Here is a 15185-nt window from a genome sequence, read left to right on the forward strand (position 1 = left end):
TTCTAGAGTGTGATTTGGTCATTTATCCTGGATATGTGGTGGACTCATAACTTGCAAATCTCTTTAAAATGACTAACTGCCGGCCGGTGTGAGTCATCACGCTTATTAGATGAATCTGTCACTTGTCTAAAAACATGCCTTTGACTAGCTAATAACAGTCTTTTGCCGAATGTAATGTAAAACAACTCTTTGTCTTTCATATTTGGCAGTGCATACAGAATATAACACCGGTTTGATGGCCTTTTTCCATACTCTAAAGCAAAGATAATTACAGTGAAATCTCCAAAGTCAAACAAAATCGCTTCCATCTATCCATCCATCCATCAGTCTATCCAACATTACGTCCATCCATCCATCTTTTAATGCTGTTTTCCTCTTTGTGGGTTAAAAGGTGTACCCCAGGGTAAACATCTAGGTCCACTATTATTCTTGATATATTTTAATAATCTCAGTGAAAAGTAGCCATTCAATTTGCGATCCGTCCGTCCATCCATCTATGCATCCATCCTCTCAACCTACCCCTGCATCCATCCAGTCATGCCATCTGTCCGTCCATCCATCCATCATCCATCCAGCCAATGGACAATGGGAGAGATACACCTACTGCATCTCCGGGCAATTGCAGAGCACGTGTTCACCAACAGCCATTCAGGCTCACATTCTCACACCTATGGTCAATTTAGCGTCTTCAGTGGACCTAAAATGCTTATTTTTGGAATGTGGAAGGAAGCTGGCATACCCATGCGAGCATGTGGAGAACATGCAAACACCACACATGAATGACCGTGCTGAGCTCCATATCTTCAGAACTCGTGTCAAATATGCTAACTAGTTATGCATCGTGCTGCCCCAATTGCTTCCCAGCTGTCCTAAAAAAAATATTAAACGCAGGGGAAATTTGTTCTAGCCTCAAAACTAGTAATATTTTAACCAGCTAACTAAATAAAGCTAAAATAATGTAAAACGACATTAGCTTTTCATTTAATTTTTGACCCAACTGTTTTTAGAGCGTACTCATTCCTTAATCATGTAAAAGTAGATTTAATTGGATCACATACAGTATACTCACACTAACTTTACATGCAATGTTCAATTCACTTTACAATTCAATTCATTTTACTTTTACTCCAATAGACACTGAAAGGGGAAGGAACAAAAAGGTGTTTGCAGAGCGATACAGTCACATAAACAAATCCTTTGTATATTGCCATTTTAAGTTCTATGGTTATCATCACACTTGTCCACTTTTCCATAACTGGCGACCTCCTGTTGTGGCATCCCAAATCCACGGAAGTCTCATGATGGGTTTGTTTGTACTTGGGGCATATTTTTCCTAGAAAACCCTGGTTGAACTTCAGGGGTGGTCAACTTGAAGGGTCTAGGGCCTAGGCTATCCACTGTATTAAAAAAAAAAAACATTTTAAACAATGCTTTACTGAGAGTGCATTAGTCTGTCTCCACTTAAAGAACACGACCTTGCGATAAGTGAGGGAATAATAACACCCCCACCAGATATGAAAATGTACCACGGTGTGTTTGTCATATGTGATTCTTGAAAGACAAACAAACCTTTAATACCGCATTCCGTATTAAAAGACTGTTGCCATCGGGGAGCAAGCTCAAGTACTTCCAATGGATTTATCTCACCGTCATATACATCTGTCACTGCCAGTCCGGCAAGGAGCGACAAGGTGCCCTATATTGATAGCGTAAATATGGGCATGGGCGTAATAGACTGGTTTTGATCGTTTTGACGCTCAAGCGCTAGCGCTGTCCACAAATATCAAGTGCATGGTCTCTTGGCTTTGATCGTTGATTCAACAGCCGATATTGCATGTCGGTCACGTTATGAACACGCGCGCTCTGCCAGTGTTCCAAATAAGGACTGAAAAACACTTTTTCCTGCCTCTTCCTCATGTTGTTTTTCTCCTTGCCAAGAATGCTTCTACCTTCAGCGAGTGGATAAACAACAAGGACACGAGCGGCCGCTTACTAAGAAGGCTCACTTGCTACGGGGGCTTTCATTATAGAGACTGGATAATCAAGCTCTGCTAATGTAATTCAAAGGCAAAGAAGGATGATTGATACGTTGAAGTAACAAAAAAGAAGTAGGACATATCAGTATGCTGTGTGGATTACATGATCAGGCAACTTTGATGCAGTACACGCACACGCTGTTACTGTTCCTTTATAATGAGCTTTTGTCTGCCTTTCTGACATTTCTGTGGCTTTGTTTACAATGCGTCACCGAGCAAAAAAGTTGCTACTTGTAGTTTCAGCTGAATCTTCCTGACATCAGCCGGTGTGGAAACGACATAGGAAGAAGCCGAAAGATGTTTCGAGGGAAACATCAAATTTTGCAACAATTTACTTGTTTGTTATGTCATCATTGTTTTTATAACAGTACTCACCAGGGGCTACTTTCATTCTTTGATTCTAATGAAGTCGAGTTGTTGGGATAAGAGCTGATGGAAATGAAATTCCCCACTAAGAGAAACCACGATTGAATTTTTGACTCAGAATGCTGATAAATGGATCACTGGATAAATAGATATAGTAGAGGTATGATGGATGGATTGATAGGGTCAGTAGATGGATAGGTCCTTTCCTTATCTCTTCCACAACATTAGATTTAGTTGGGTCTAAAACAAAATACGAACAGGCAATGGGAATTGAATGAATGTGTTTTCATGTATCGACCTGCAATGGTTAAGTGAAATTTGTTTCACTTAACCACTTTACTGGTTAACTACAACACTCTTGTCATGGATGGTTATCGACATATTGTGCTGAACAGCCCTGACAGTGCTACCATCCTGCTTCCACGTGACAACTTGAAGATATGGTTCTGTGGTCGTCATTACATTTTCCACATTGCCATCACTGTTACTCTTAGTGTATTGTCAGATTAATCTTTGCATACTCGCCAAAATGAAGTTTTGTGAAATTTTGGGAATCCTTGGGTAGCATCATAAGCAGACGCTACAATTTTGTGCAATTTTACAATTAGTGAAGCCGAATTTCTTTATAGGGTCCATTAAAAATAATCGAATCTAGTCTAATCTAATCTAATCTAATCTAATCTAATCTAATCTAATCTAATCTAGAGCTGCGTATCAATCGCAACTGGACTGTTATGTTGTTTTAGAAGACGTTTATTGTTTTGACGGTTGTTGACGACAATTTGTGTTGGTATGGAAGCCCAACAAAACTATCCCCTAAATTAGAGGCACACTCCAAACCACGAAATGGTATCACTCTCTTGAGATGCAAAACAACAGTTATTGATATGCATTGAAGAGAGGCCACCGAAACGACTGTTGTAGGCATGCAGAGCAAAACGTTTTCACACAACCAGAACACTCCAGTTGTGATCAATTTAATATTCTCAGAAGGAGATATCAGCTCCAATCTGAATTTCACAGATTCCACTGTAATCCAGTGTAACAATGTGGTTTATAATAAGTAGTAGCTCAATGACACGACTGTGTGTGTGTGTGTACAAAAATACCTAATTGATACTAATACTGTTTATCATAGTCATCATCAATGAATAAGTTAAATGACAATCCAGAAGGCAAAAGTCTGGCATGTATGTGTGCGATCGCTCTTTAAGTATAGAAAAAATATGTTTATTTTAAATTCCGTCTAGGAGCCAAGTTTTCGTTGGTGTTTTTGTTGATGTGTAACTTTAATAATAAAAAATGATTTATTATTGGAACTTGGTCGCCCTGGTGAACAACTTACCAATACTTTAATTGTGGTTGTTTAACTGTGGTTGTCGAAATCCACATATTTCCACATCAACCCTGCTTATCAAGCCGTCCAGTTTGTGTGACGACCCTCAAGCACTCTCATATATTTTGAATGAAATGGAAGAATACAAAATTTAAAAATGGTGAGGAAATGAGTTATGCAGAGAATGTTAACAATGGCCATGCATCTTTGCCTGGCTTCAGGCTTCATTCATTTATAATTCAGTACACAGTGTGGAGAGCTATACAAAGGTGCCACACTTTGATAGTCTCAACTTTGACTTTCAGGGGTAGAAGGCAGTGAAACATGCATTTGGATAAAACGGTGTGCGGTATGAACACAAATGCCTCAATGTAATGAAGTGTGCTACTGTATGTTTTCATTACTGGCTCATGATTAAAAGCATCCAGTGCCACAAAATACACACGTGATATTGTGGGAGTGCATGCAAGTGTTTAGCAGTGAGGTAGCCGTTTCTGCTAAACAGCATGACAGTGATAAACTGTGCGGAGGAGCATTTGGAAATGTTTTTTAAACAACATTCTGGAGAAGCTTCAGACAGGACCAAAACTCAAAACCACCAGATGTTCATGTGACGACGCAAACATGTCGATGGTGATTGTTTTGAACACTCTAGGCAGTAATTAGTCATCAAACAGTTAAGGCAGCATGCTCATGCTAATTGTAATCAATGTGTGCATTTGAAGATAAACAAAGACAGGTTCCTAACCAGGCACCTCAGATTGATGAGGTCATCAACACCCTTCCTCGGTTTTGCAGTCATTAATATGGATTGCTGCGGCAATTAACTTATTTTCATGGAACTTTTAAGAGGGGGGTTGCATGGCCGCAGTTAGAGAGAGTGAAACTTGGATTTTGTGTTTTTCTGTTAGAAACTACCCTGAAATTCCTGCAGCTCCTTTTTGACCACTTCTTTTTCTCATCTTTACAGTTCTTGACAATGTCACTGTCACATATTTATTTAATGCCTGGAAATTCTTTTGTACCCTTCTCCTGACTGATACCTTTGAACAATGAGATCCCTCTGGTGCTGCGGGACATCTCTGTGGACTGAACTTTGTCCAGAGATTGTACATGACCCAGAGAAAAGCAATTACATTTTGGTGCAGAACTGGATAAAACTATGTATCAGTATATACTTTTTGCAGCTTCAGTCCACTTTCTTGAGGGCCAACCGCCAGATACGGCGCTACAGTGAAAAAAGCTTGCTGTATACTGTAAACATAATCTATCAGTTAATTTAGTTATTATTAGTTAGCTCACTTAGCATGCAAAAGCTAAAATGACATCAGATGCAGAATTGACACACGCATTTAATATCTCTGCTAAGTGCGTAAATCAAGTAGCTACATTTTGATTGCTTTATTTTGTAGGTCATGTTATTTTTTGGGGGTTATTTTGCAGTATTATGTAATAACTGACAACATTTCTAAATGTAGAAGAAGAATGGATTACATTATGGTGCAGATCAATGAATTATTTTTGTCATAACATTTCACTTGCATTTGTGACCAAGACGGGCAGTGACCCACTGTATCCTGCAGATTGAACTGTTGCTTGAAGATAAAGAAGAAAAAAAAAAACTGTTCTGTGCCACTTTGTAATGTGCATGACTGCCACCTAATGGTCTGGAGTGAAACCGCTTCAACCAGCATGTCATACTGTAATTGTTCGTTATTGTAAGTCATGTCACATTATGCACAATTAGAACAATAAAAACTAATAATAATAAAATACTATGCACATTTTGAATATGTAAAATAAATACATATATATTTTACTTAATTAAAAATGATTTAATTAAAATTTATTGCACATAATAGTTGAATAAATGTTGTACTTAAGTGTTTGAAAACAAACAGTTCTTAAAGAAATGTATTATACTTTAAAGTTAAATATAACTGAACCACACTTGGCAACTTTACTGTACTATAATCAACAAAAAAAATAGCCAGTGTTTGAACATCTAATTTGGATATTATTTTGCATACAACTACCACAATTGCATTACATTTACAGTTTGATTAAATTACAACCAAATTGGATGGATAATAAACCACACGATCTTGCTGCTTATTTATTTTTGGCGGAGGTCATCAAATACAAAACAGAAAAAAAAAACACATTACCTTAAGTAATAATTTATTATAATGATCAATATTATGTCTAAAGCGCAACCCAGAATACGAACAGGGAGTACTGTACGCAAGGTTTTCCCGATTTAAAAATAAATTGCCCATCTGTTGTTTTGTTTGAAGGTTATGCCGGGACACTCTCCTGCCAACGACCTTGTTTAAACTTGGACAGTGACTTAAATGAAATGAAATGTGTGTGCACTGTGCAGGGCCGCATAAGAGCACACACATATGTCGCACAAGGCCATGCTGCTGCTTCTTATGCTGTGTGCGGTGCGCTATCACACTTAGCTGCCGCCATTGTTTTCTCTCACTTTATTTGCGAGGAAGATTACACTTCGGCTGTTAAAAGAGCGCCGATTGCATTCCCCTTGCTACTAGTTTCTGGAGGAATGGCCGTGTACTTCGAGACCTATGCGGAGGATAAACACACACAGTTAAGACATTGTGAGCCTTGAGTCAATATTGATCCATCTTTTTTTGAGTGTAGAACATTGAAGAACCTGCGATATGTCTGCGCGGATTCACTACATTAATCGACAAAGGGTAATCCCGCGGCTTGGCGAACCTCTTTAAGGGGAGCTGCAATTGAATCTTTAAAGGCGTTCACTTTATGGAGGCGGATGTGGTTACGTTAGTCAGTGGTGGCTTCACAAAAGCACCGTTCATTTGCATTCTGGATATGGATGGGTAAACATTGTCGTCCTCCTGGAGGGAGTCTGCAACAGTCTCTCGTAATTTATTATTTCATGAACCTGCTAATGCATTTGACAAGTTTCTCATTTACAATGCTGACCTGGAGGCAATTTAGAGTTCAGTATCTTGCCCAAGGGCATTTCGACAGCAGACAATGAGAGCAGGATTCGGAATTGCTGACCTTTTGGTCAACCGTCCAATCAACCTGCTCTGCCAGCTGCCCTAATAAGACCACAAAAAGTGACTAGATTTGTTGCCTGTCTTTTTATTTTTTGTTCTTTTTTAAATCCTTGGATTAAGACTGCTTCTAATTTTCATCAGTCACTTAGTTACACAATTGCCTGCTGTTGTTGTGTCTTATGTACTCTCAACTTCATTGAAAATGAAAGCTTGCCCACAATGATCACTCAAGATTCAAGTAAAATTTTGAATTGAATTGGATTAAAAACAAACAAACGGTATACTTGCTAAGTTAGCAATACTGAGACCCCATCCACACGGAAATGGTGTTTCCGCAAAGTTTGTTTTTTTCATCTACACGTAATCGCAGTTTTGCGAGTCTGATTATGATCATTTTTGCAACCTCTCATTTCCGTGTGTACAATACATACTGTACACATATTTCCTGAGACAATTATGTGGTTGACCCAGTTGTCATGTGACCATGCACTAACACCACCCCCAACAACTACAACATTGGTTGATAACAGTGTCGGATGACGTTTATCTTGTCAGTGATCTTGGCTTGCGTCACAAAGCTGAAATTCTACCTTGTCGTCAGTCCACACAAATGTTGTCTTTCTTGCTCGATTCACATAAGCGCTTCAGAAAATGGATGGATGGATGGATATTTCCTTTAATGTGAAAATGACTTATTTTTACACTTGTATAATGGATAAGAATGTTAAATTGGAAAAAAATAAATCCCTCTTTAGGCGAGATGAACCAACTTTGTGTCCAACATTGTACTGGATTTATAAAGTATGTGAATGACCAAATTTGCTAGCTTCTATCCTATTTTAAGTCATGTTCATGTTCTTACGGAAGTGTATTGCATTCACTTGAAAAGAAAAAAAAAACTGTTTTTCTGACAACTTTTTTTTGGGGGGGTGAACATATTTTTTTGAACTTTCTGTTTTATTTGATTTTTTTCTGATTTTCTGATTTTCTGATTTTTTTTATTTTTATTCTGTCATTAAAAATATTCAGCAAAACTTGTTTTTTTTCCAAAAAAACAGGCAGAAATAATTAGATAAAATAAAATAATAAAATAATAATAATAATAATAATAAATAAAATAAATTACTCAGAAAAACAGAAAAAAAATTCAGACCATTTTTTTTCTGGAAAAACAAAACAAAAAAAACCCAGAAAAAAATATTATTCAGAAAACAGAATAAAATAAAGTAAAAAATACTCAGGAATAAAAGAGAGAGAAAAAAATCAATAAAACAGAAAATAAAAAAAACTCCCAGAACATACCGGTACTGATAACAAACAAACAAAAAACACCCAAATAGCCTATTACTCAGAAGATTTCTCTCTCTCTCTCGCTCTCTCTCTCTTTGATTCTTTTTTTTTTTCTTCAAGTGAATACAATACACTTCCACATGTTTTAACCCGCTCATGTTGGGTGCACTTGGCTATTTTCCAGCTCTGAGTGTGCTTAAATGATTGTGCGTCTGCCCACTGCCACCTTTTGCCTCCTCACTCACGCAGGATAGCAGGGGAGGTGCTCTGGGTGGGTCTCTCATGTTTAATGTACAATCCTACTTGCTTCCCTATATCTGCCGCCGGATGTGGATCTTGCACAGGAGCACTCGAGGAGGGGATGGAGTCGAGCTTTTTGTTTTTATTTATACTTAAAGTTGATTATTTTTACACATTAAAAGTTGTGCACGTGCATAATTAGTCCTGGGACGAACATGTGACACCTTTTTCTGGAGTGGGAGTGAACGTAGACTTCCGGGACACTTGGAGAAAAAAAAAAAGCAACTTTGGACCCTTTCTAGACCACATGGATGTACCGTACTTCAATGGAGAGGAAGTTTATGGAGTTGAGTTTAACCAGATTTAAGTTTGCCTAAACTAATGTTTCGACCATACATTGGCATTTGAATGCATTCTAAGTAGCGTTTAAGAAACAAACAAACAAGAAAGCTAAGGGGTGAAATGGAGCACGGCAAAGTGGGGACGCAGTCCTCTGTGGCCGGCGGCGGCGGCGGCGGCAGCGTCGGAACCGCCGGCGCGAGTGCAAAGGCGCCCAAACATCTGTGGAGGCAGCAGAACCAGGCTGCGCTCTCGCCGCTCCACCACGCTCTCCTAGTGCGCAAAAGCCACCAGCGCGTCAGACAGCGAGGCTTCTCCGATACCGAGCGGTACCTCAGCCCTCTCAACATGGACCGGACGTATGCCGTGGACACGGGACACCGACCCGGACTGAAGAAATCTCGCATGTCGTGGCCGTCGTCATTTCAAGGTCTTCGACGGTAAGCTTTTGCACCGTGGGAGAGGAAAGGAAAAGGTGGCGGTGGACAAAGTGCTTCGCGATGGGCGTTGTGTGCATGAGCGATCCGGTCTTTTTGTTCCGGTTCCCTCTTGCAGAACTTTGGGCGGGTTCGATGCTTTATTGCTTGTTTTCTTTCTATTTTAAAATCACGAGCCGCATTTTGCATCAGTTTGTGACGATGGACGTTGCTTATTGCAGCTTTTAACGGCAACAATTATAGCGCCTTTCCACATGACATCATTGCAACTTTTTGTGTTTTAACTCAAAATGATCAGTTTGGAGGTTATAAAAAGAGAGGAAAATAAAAATGACAACATAATGTGACACAAGGTAGTGATGCGTTCAGGTGCATATTACACTGAGCTAAGGTGTGCCCCACAGGCAGGTCACAGAAATTAGAATAACATATGCAAATGAGTAGACATGTTGTGGATTGATCCTCTAGGATTATTGCTATTCAGCTGTGTAAACCCATTCGTACTTGATGCATACTCAAACGTATATGCTACAGTTACATATGTGGCCAACCTATGACCCCTGGGCCATACATGATCGGACCTTGAGAGCATCTGATCTGGCCTGCCATTCTATTCTGTATATGGACAGGTTTTTAATTTTTAATTTTATTTTTTTTCTGGAGAGCAGGACAGGTTCTGGTGTCTATGAGTCGAAGGGCACAGAGATAGACAACCTTTCACACTTAGAATCACACCATTCTGAGTGGTAATTGAACACACTCTGTATGCATTTAAGTCGGGTGAATGAACCATTACACCCCCATGCAATTCTACAAATAGAACTTGAGAGAAGCAAATGAATGCTCATAATGTATTTTTATTTTTTATTTTTTTACACAATTAAGCAGCACTTGAATCTAGTGCTTGGCATGTTTGCCTCACAGTCCTGAGGTTCGGGGTTCAATTTACTCTTTGTGTTTTCTCTAGGCTTCCTTGCACATCCTCAAAACACGCATGTTAGGTTCATTGAAGAGTCTAAATTGTTCATAGTTGTAAATACGAGTGTGAATGTTTATTTGTCTATATGTGCCCTGTGATTGGCTGGTGACTCATCCAAAGTGTATGCCCCCTCTTGCCCCAAAGTCAACTGGGATAGACTCCAGCTCACCCACAACACTAATTATGTATGATAATTACATTTCATTTTCAAATTCAGTATAGCCCTCAAAAGATATTCTAGGATAAAAATGGTTTCTCATCTCTGACGTATCTTATGGATACATGATGTCCACAATCGCTACCCCCCTCCCTCCCGAGCATTTTATACTGACACACAAAAGTGATGACAGCAACGTTTTAATGAAGCACTTCCTGCACACATATACACAGTGGCAGAAAGGCAAAAAAAATGGCTTGGGTGTATGCGGTAAGTGCTCTAATTACTCACATGTTCTGGGAAGAAGAGAGCACACGAGAGAGTGAAGGGAGAAAAAAAAAAGCATCTGAGGATGAAATCTGAGAAGGTCACCTCAGCTCCCATGTCTAAAGTGACTGTTAGGGATGCAGGTTTTATGTCAAACCACTTCATGTAAACCTCATTCCATTTTCTCCTTTTATTCAAATATTCCGCTGATGAGAGCCTGCGAGTGCGCTCGCTGGCCGGCTACAGAAAGGCTGTTGGTTTGTCTGGCTGGCTGACAAGAATAGTTCCTGTCTTTTAGTGGCAGAATAGTCACAGGGAGGAGAAGCCAGAGCGAGCGAGGGAGAGCGAGCGAGCGAGCGAGCGAGAGGGCACGCGAGACCAGAGCACAGATGGAAATGACACAGCCATGCAACCGCTTTGCTGCACTTAAACACCAATGTCATTAAAAAAGAAAAAAAGAAAAGAAAAAAGGGTAACATCAAAATGTGTCTTTCTTTTGCCAACATGGTCGTTGTGTGCAGTATGACCCCCATGAATAGAGGGCAAGCATTCAGGAGGTTAATGGCCTGTGTGGTATCCCGAGCAAATTACATTTTAAAACAAAAACTAATTATGTTAGAGATACATTGGACTGTGCATCGCAGGGAACATTTTACTTACATTACATATTATGGCCTTCTTATGCTTTTGTAATCCATCTGCTTTGGATGACAACTTTCTAGTCAATTCAATTGTGACATTTGACGCTCGGGTCTAGGAGTTGGGGCGGTATGTTGCGGATGACGAATGAAAACGCCAAATTCTATACCTGGATGGGGGGAGGGTGGACGCGGGCTGACCGACCAACTTCCAGCGACTACGATTTGTAGTTTGTATATGGGGGAAGTGATATGCAGCGACTGCTATTCATCAGCGGAGGGGTGGGGTACGCTTGGCCGTGGCGGGCCTCCAGGCTTTTAAAGCGCTGGGGGAAACCCTGCACTGTAATTCCTGCACATTTCCTATTTACAAATTCAGCAGCTCTCTCCAGCAATTTGCTGAAAAGCTTCCCAATTATGTGTTTTCCCGCTCTATCTGAAACACCCTAAGCTCTATCTGAAACACCCTAAGATGCTGCAACATGGTCCTAAAGTCCTGTATAAATAGGAAAGTATTACAGTAATTGGTCCAAAGAGTTACGTTAAACCTGAGTCATTTTTGTTGATATTATGGAGTCTTAGTTGCATGTGCATATAGTGCAATTTTTTTCTAAATCTAATAATGTATTGGTAAACCTGTTTTTTTTTTTTTGCTGTTTTCTACAGTACCATTTTGAAGTGGGAAACAAACTGACCTATCTTGTCTTTTTTTATTTTTGGTGCACCTACTTTCCGTTATCCTGTAGTTGTACCATAGCTCTAAATTCTGCCGTGTTATAGCCCACAGTCACCACTTTTCTGTAGCAGTCCTTAGTCTTCTTCCAAAATAAAATTGTGCGTCTTTAAGTGACTAATAGGCACAAATCAAGAAGTAAAAACTGTATTGGACTGACCCTTGATATCTCCCATTGACTACTTTATTTAGCCTGGCGAGTGATATAAATATAATTATTTTATTGGACATTTAGTAAATTAAAAGAGGAAATGACGTTATTTACGTAATTACGTAATCGGAACGGGTTATTCCAATCGAGCACAAATGAGCCTGTAAACGAGAGTAACTCTTTCCGGCACGCATGTAAACGTATTACCTCGATTGTTTCAGAAACCGGAATTCTGACCTTGACCCGAATATTGACTGCATGTGAACGTAGTCATTGTAGTTGTTTGTTCCTGCATCTTGTTGCGATTAACTCATTCGCTGCCATTGACGGCTATTGATGTCAAAAATGAATTTGAACTATTTCTATTAGTTTTTAGTTATTTTTGCACTTTTGTTAACAAGAGTATGGAAACCTATTGTACATTTACAACAGATATAAAATTTATGATTAATCGTGAGTTAACTAGTGAAGTCATGTGATTAATTAAAATTCAAAATTAGCAGCATCAGGCAATTAAAATCGTAATTAATTGCATGACTTCATGAGTGGGCAGCACGGTGGCTGACTGGTCAGCACGTCCGCCTCCCAGTGCAGAGGACGTGAGATCGAGTCCAGGCTTCGGCCTTCCTGGGTGGAGTTTGCATGTTCTCCCCGTGCTTGCGTGGGTTTTCACCGGGTACTCCGGTTTCCTCCCACATTCCAAAGACATGCATGGCAGGTTAATTGAACACTCCAAATTGTCCATAGGTGTGATTGTGAGTATGGTTGTTTGTCTCTGTGTGCCCTGCGATTGGCTGGCAACCAGTTCAGGGTGTACCCCGCCTACTGCCCGAAGCTAGCTGGGATAGGCTCCAGCCACCCCCCGTCCCCCCCCCCCCGTGACCCTTGTGAGGAAAAGCGGTCAAGAAAATGGATGGATGGATGGATGGACTTCATGAGTTAACTCACGATTAATCATATATTTTATATCTGTTCTAAAGGTACAATAAAAAAAAATTCTAGGTTTTCATACTCTTGTTAACAAAAGTGGATTTTTTTTTTAAACTAATAGAAATTGTTCAAATGATTTTTGTCTATAACCAATGGCAGTGAATGAGTCAATGTTGACTGTTTTTTGCATTTTGTTGTAGTTCTATTTTGAAGGCAGCCCCATTCCGTTACTGCTTTATTGAAACATTTGAGGTTACACATCTAGAAACAACAGATACCGTCTGCGCTTTACTAAATCGGTCTGTTCACTCGCTGCCCTTATGTCCAATGGCCACATGCTGAGATGTAAATGCAGGACACCCTCATTGTCCTCCATTGTTAGTCTGACTGATTCGTTTAATGTGTGTGTGTTTTTCCCCGTAGTTTCCCACTGTACTCCGTTGAATAAGGAACAAACTGCATCTTTTGTTGTTGTTTCGTAACATTCGAAAATGCAAGTCTAGAAGAAGAAAAAAATATTATTCACCATAGTCTCCGCTTTACAGCAACAGCCATTTGTTGTCTCCCGAATAAAACAGCCACGTGCAAATGTAAACACAAGAGACCCTGTTTGTTTGTCTATCTTGTTCTGATTGATGTGGTTGCCTCTTTTTTTACAATTGTAGTTTAAAAAAAGAAGTGCTGAGGTGTCACTTTGCAGTGGAAAAGTGGCATCATTTGGCACACAACTGTTTGGAATGGTAAACCCTCATCTGGCGAGAAGCACAGGTATCATAGTAGGGCGGGAACAATCAATTCCGTAATGAAAAGGAAGGTGAAAGTAAACAATGTACAATAATGGACGACTTCCATTGTCTTGGATTCTGTCTTCTTGGCATGCATTACAAAAAATGGGTAAAATGAGGGATTTTTGTCTTTTAGAGGTCGTGATTCTCTGCCGACGAATCAACTGACGTTATTATATTTATCCTAAAAAAAAAAGCATGCCAAAATGTTATTACAGTGTGTATTGCCAAATTGCTTGCCGTGCTATTTTATGAGTGACTTGTTGTTTTTATGTGGCGCAATGTGTTGTTTGAAGGCCTCTCGTCGTCCTTCCCAGACGTGCAATAAAATAAGTTCAAGCCGCCCAAGAAGATGAGGAATATGACGCCTTTGGCTTGTTGTTTATGTGAGCCATACTTTGGAACAACCCTCATTAAGCGAGGCTGACGCACGCCTCACTTCTTCGCATGAAAACCTCAGCGATCAAGTCGCTTTAAGTCAAATAACGCTGACACATCTCCTGATTATAGCAGACAGATATAAACAAGTACCCGGGCACTGTCCCCCAAGAAGAAGAAAAGGAACAGCCGGCTCCCCCCGTTGCCTTTCACTCCAACGATCTTGCGTATATGCGGAGAGACAGCGGCCCTCTCCCCAAAGACTGTGGATGTTACAGTGTGTCCCTGAGTGGCTGGTGCAGTGCAAAGTCCAGCAGAACCCCCCAGGTAGAACACATCACCCAAATGTGTCACAGTGCAGGCTGGGCTTGGATGCCGCTCAAGGCTTCTGCGAGACCTCAGCGAGAATCTGGAGCATCCTCTGATGACAACATGGCATTTCTCCAGTTTCTACCCTGTTGCAATGCAGGGATGCTGCAAGGGCTGGCGCTGTAACGGCAGACATCTTTGTCAAAGGGAACGTTCGGATTTCTGTTCTCTCGGTCCAATTTTTGACTGGAAAAGGAGATGAGGAAATAAAAGCAGAGGAAATGGTAGGATCTGGGCTGTTGGCGTCTTATCTGGGTCCTCCAATTACAAATTGGATTTAACAGTTGAAGTGGCAGTCCTTTAGTAAAAAGTTTAGAGGTAAATGTATTTATATTTATATTGGTGTGGAAGATATTAGGTCAGCAAGTGTAACGGCTTGGCGCTCTGCCCACATATCTACTCCGTGAGCTAATTCGGTGTAGGTCAGCCTCCGGCTATCAGAAGTCCTGGTTAGCCGGATGCTTTTGGCAGTACGTCAAACTTGTTAACTCATTGGAAACGACACCAACGTGAATATTACTACGGAGAAGAAGAAAAAAACCTGTGGCATTTAGACAGCCTGTCCTGAGCTCTTTAGATGGCGTCAAAGCAATAACAAATGCCATTGTTTTTTTTTTTTTATAGCATAACAATTCAGACTATTCAAACGGTTACTGATGCACTTCTCTGCATCGTTCATTTCCTAAAAAAGAAGACAAAGCAGT

The 15185-nt window shown here is 40.2% G+C and overlaps 1 protein-coding gene across 6 annotated transcripts in view; it reads left to right on the forward strand.

Moving 5' to 3' along the window:
• pde4d (phosphodiesterase 4D, cAMP-specific) overlaps positions 1–15185 on the forward strand; it is a 220437-nt gene that overhangs the window by 43153 nt on the left and 162099 nt on the right. For 2 of the 6 annotated variants that reach the window (XM_077562182.1, XM_077562171.1), the window contains exon 1: positions 8320–9097. The exons of the other annotated variants lie outside the window; for them this stretch is intronic. In XM_077562182.1, the coding sequence (XP_077418308.1) occupies positions 8781–9097 (317 nt within the window). In that variant the 5' untranslated portion in view covers positions 8320–8780. Of the gene's footprint in view, positions 1–8319; positions 9098–15185 lie in introns of those variants that run through there. 6 annotated transcript variants of the gene reach the window in all.

The sequence above is a fragment of the Vanacampus margaritifer genome, chromosome 3, assembly GCF_051991255.1.
Source record: "Vanacampus margaritifer isolate UIUO_Vmar chromosome 3, RoL_Vmar_1.0, whole genome shotgun sequence".
Taxonomy (NCBI): Eukaryota; Metazoa; Chordata; class Actinopteri; order Syngnathiformes; family Syngnathidae; genus Vanacampus; species Vanacampus margaritifer.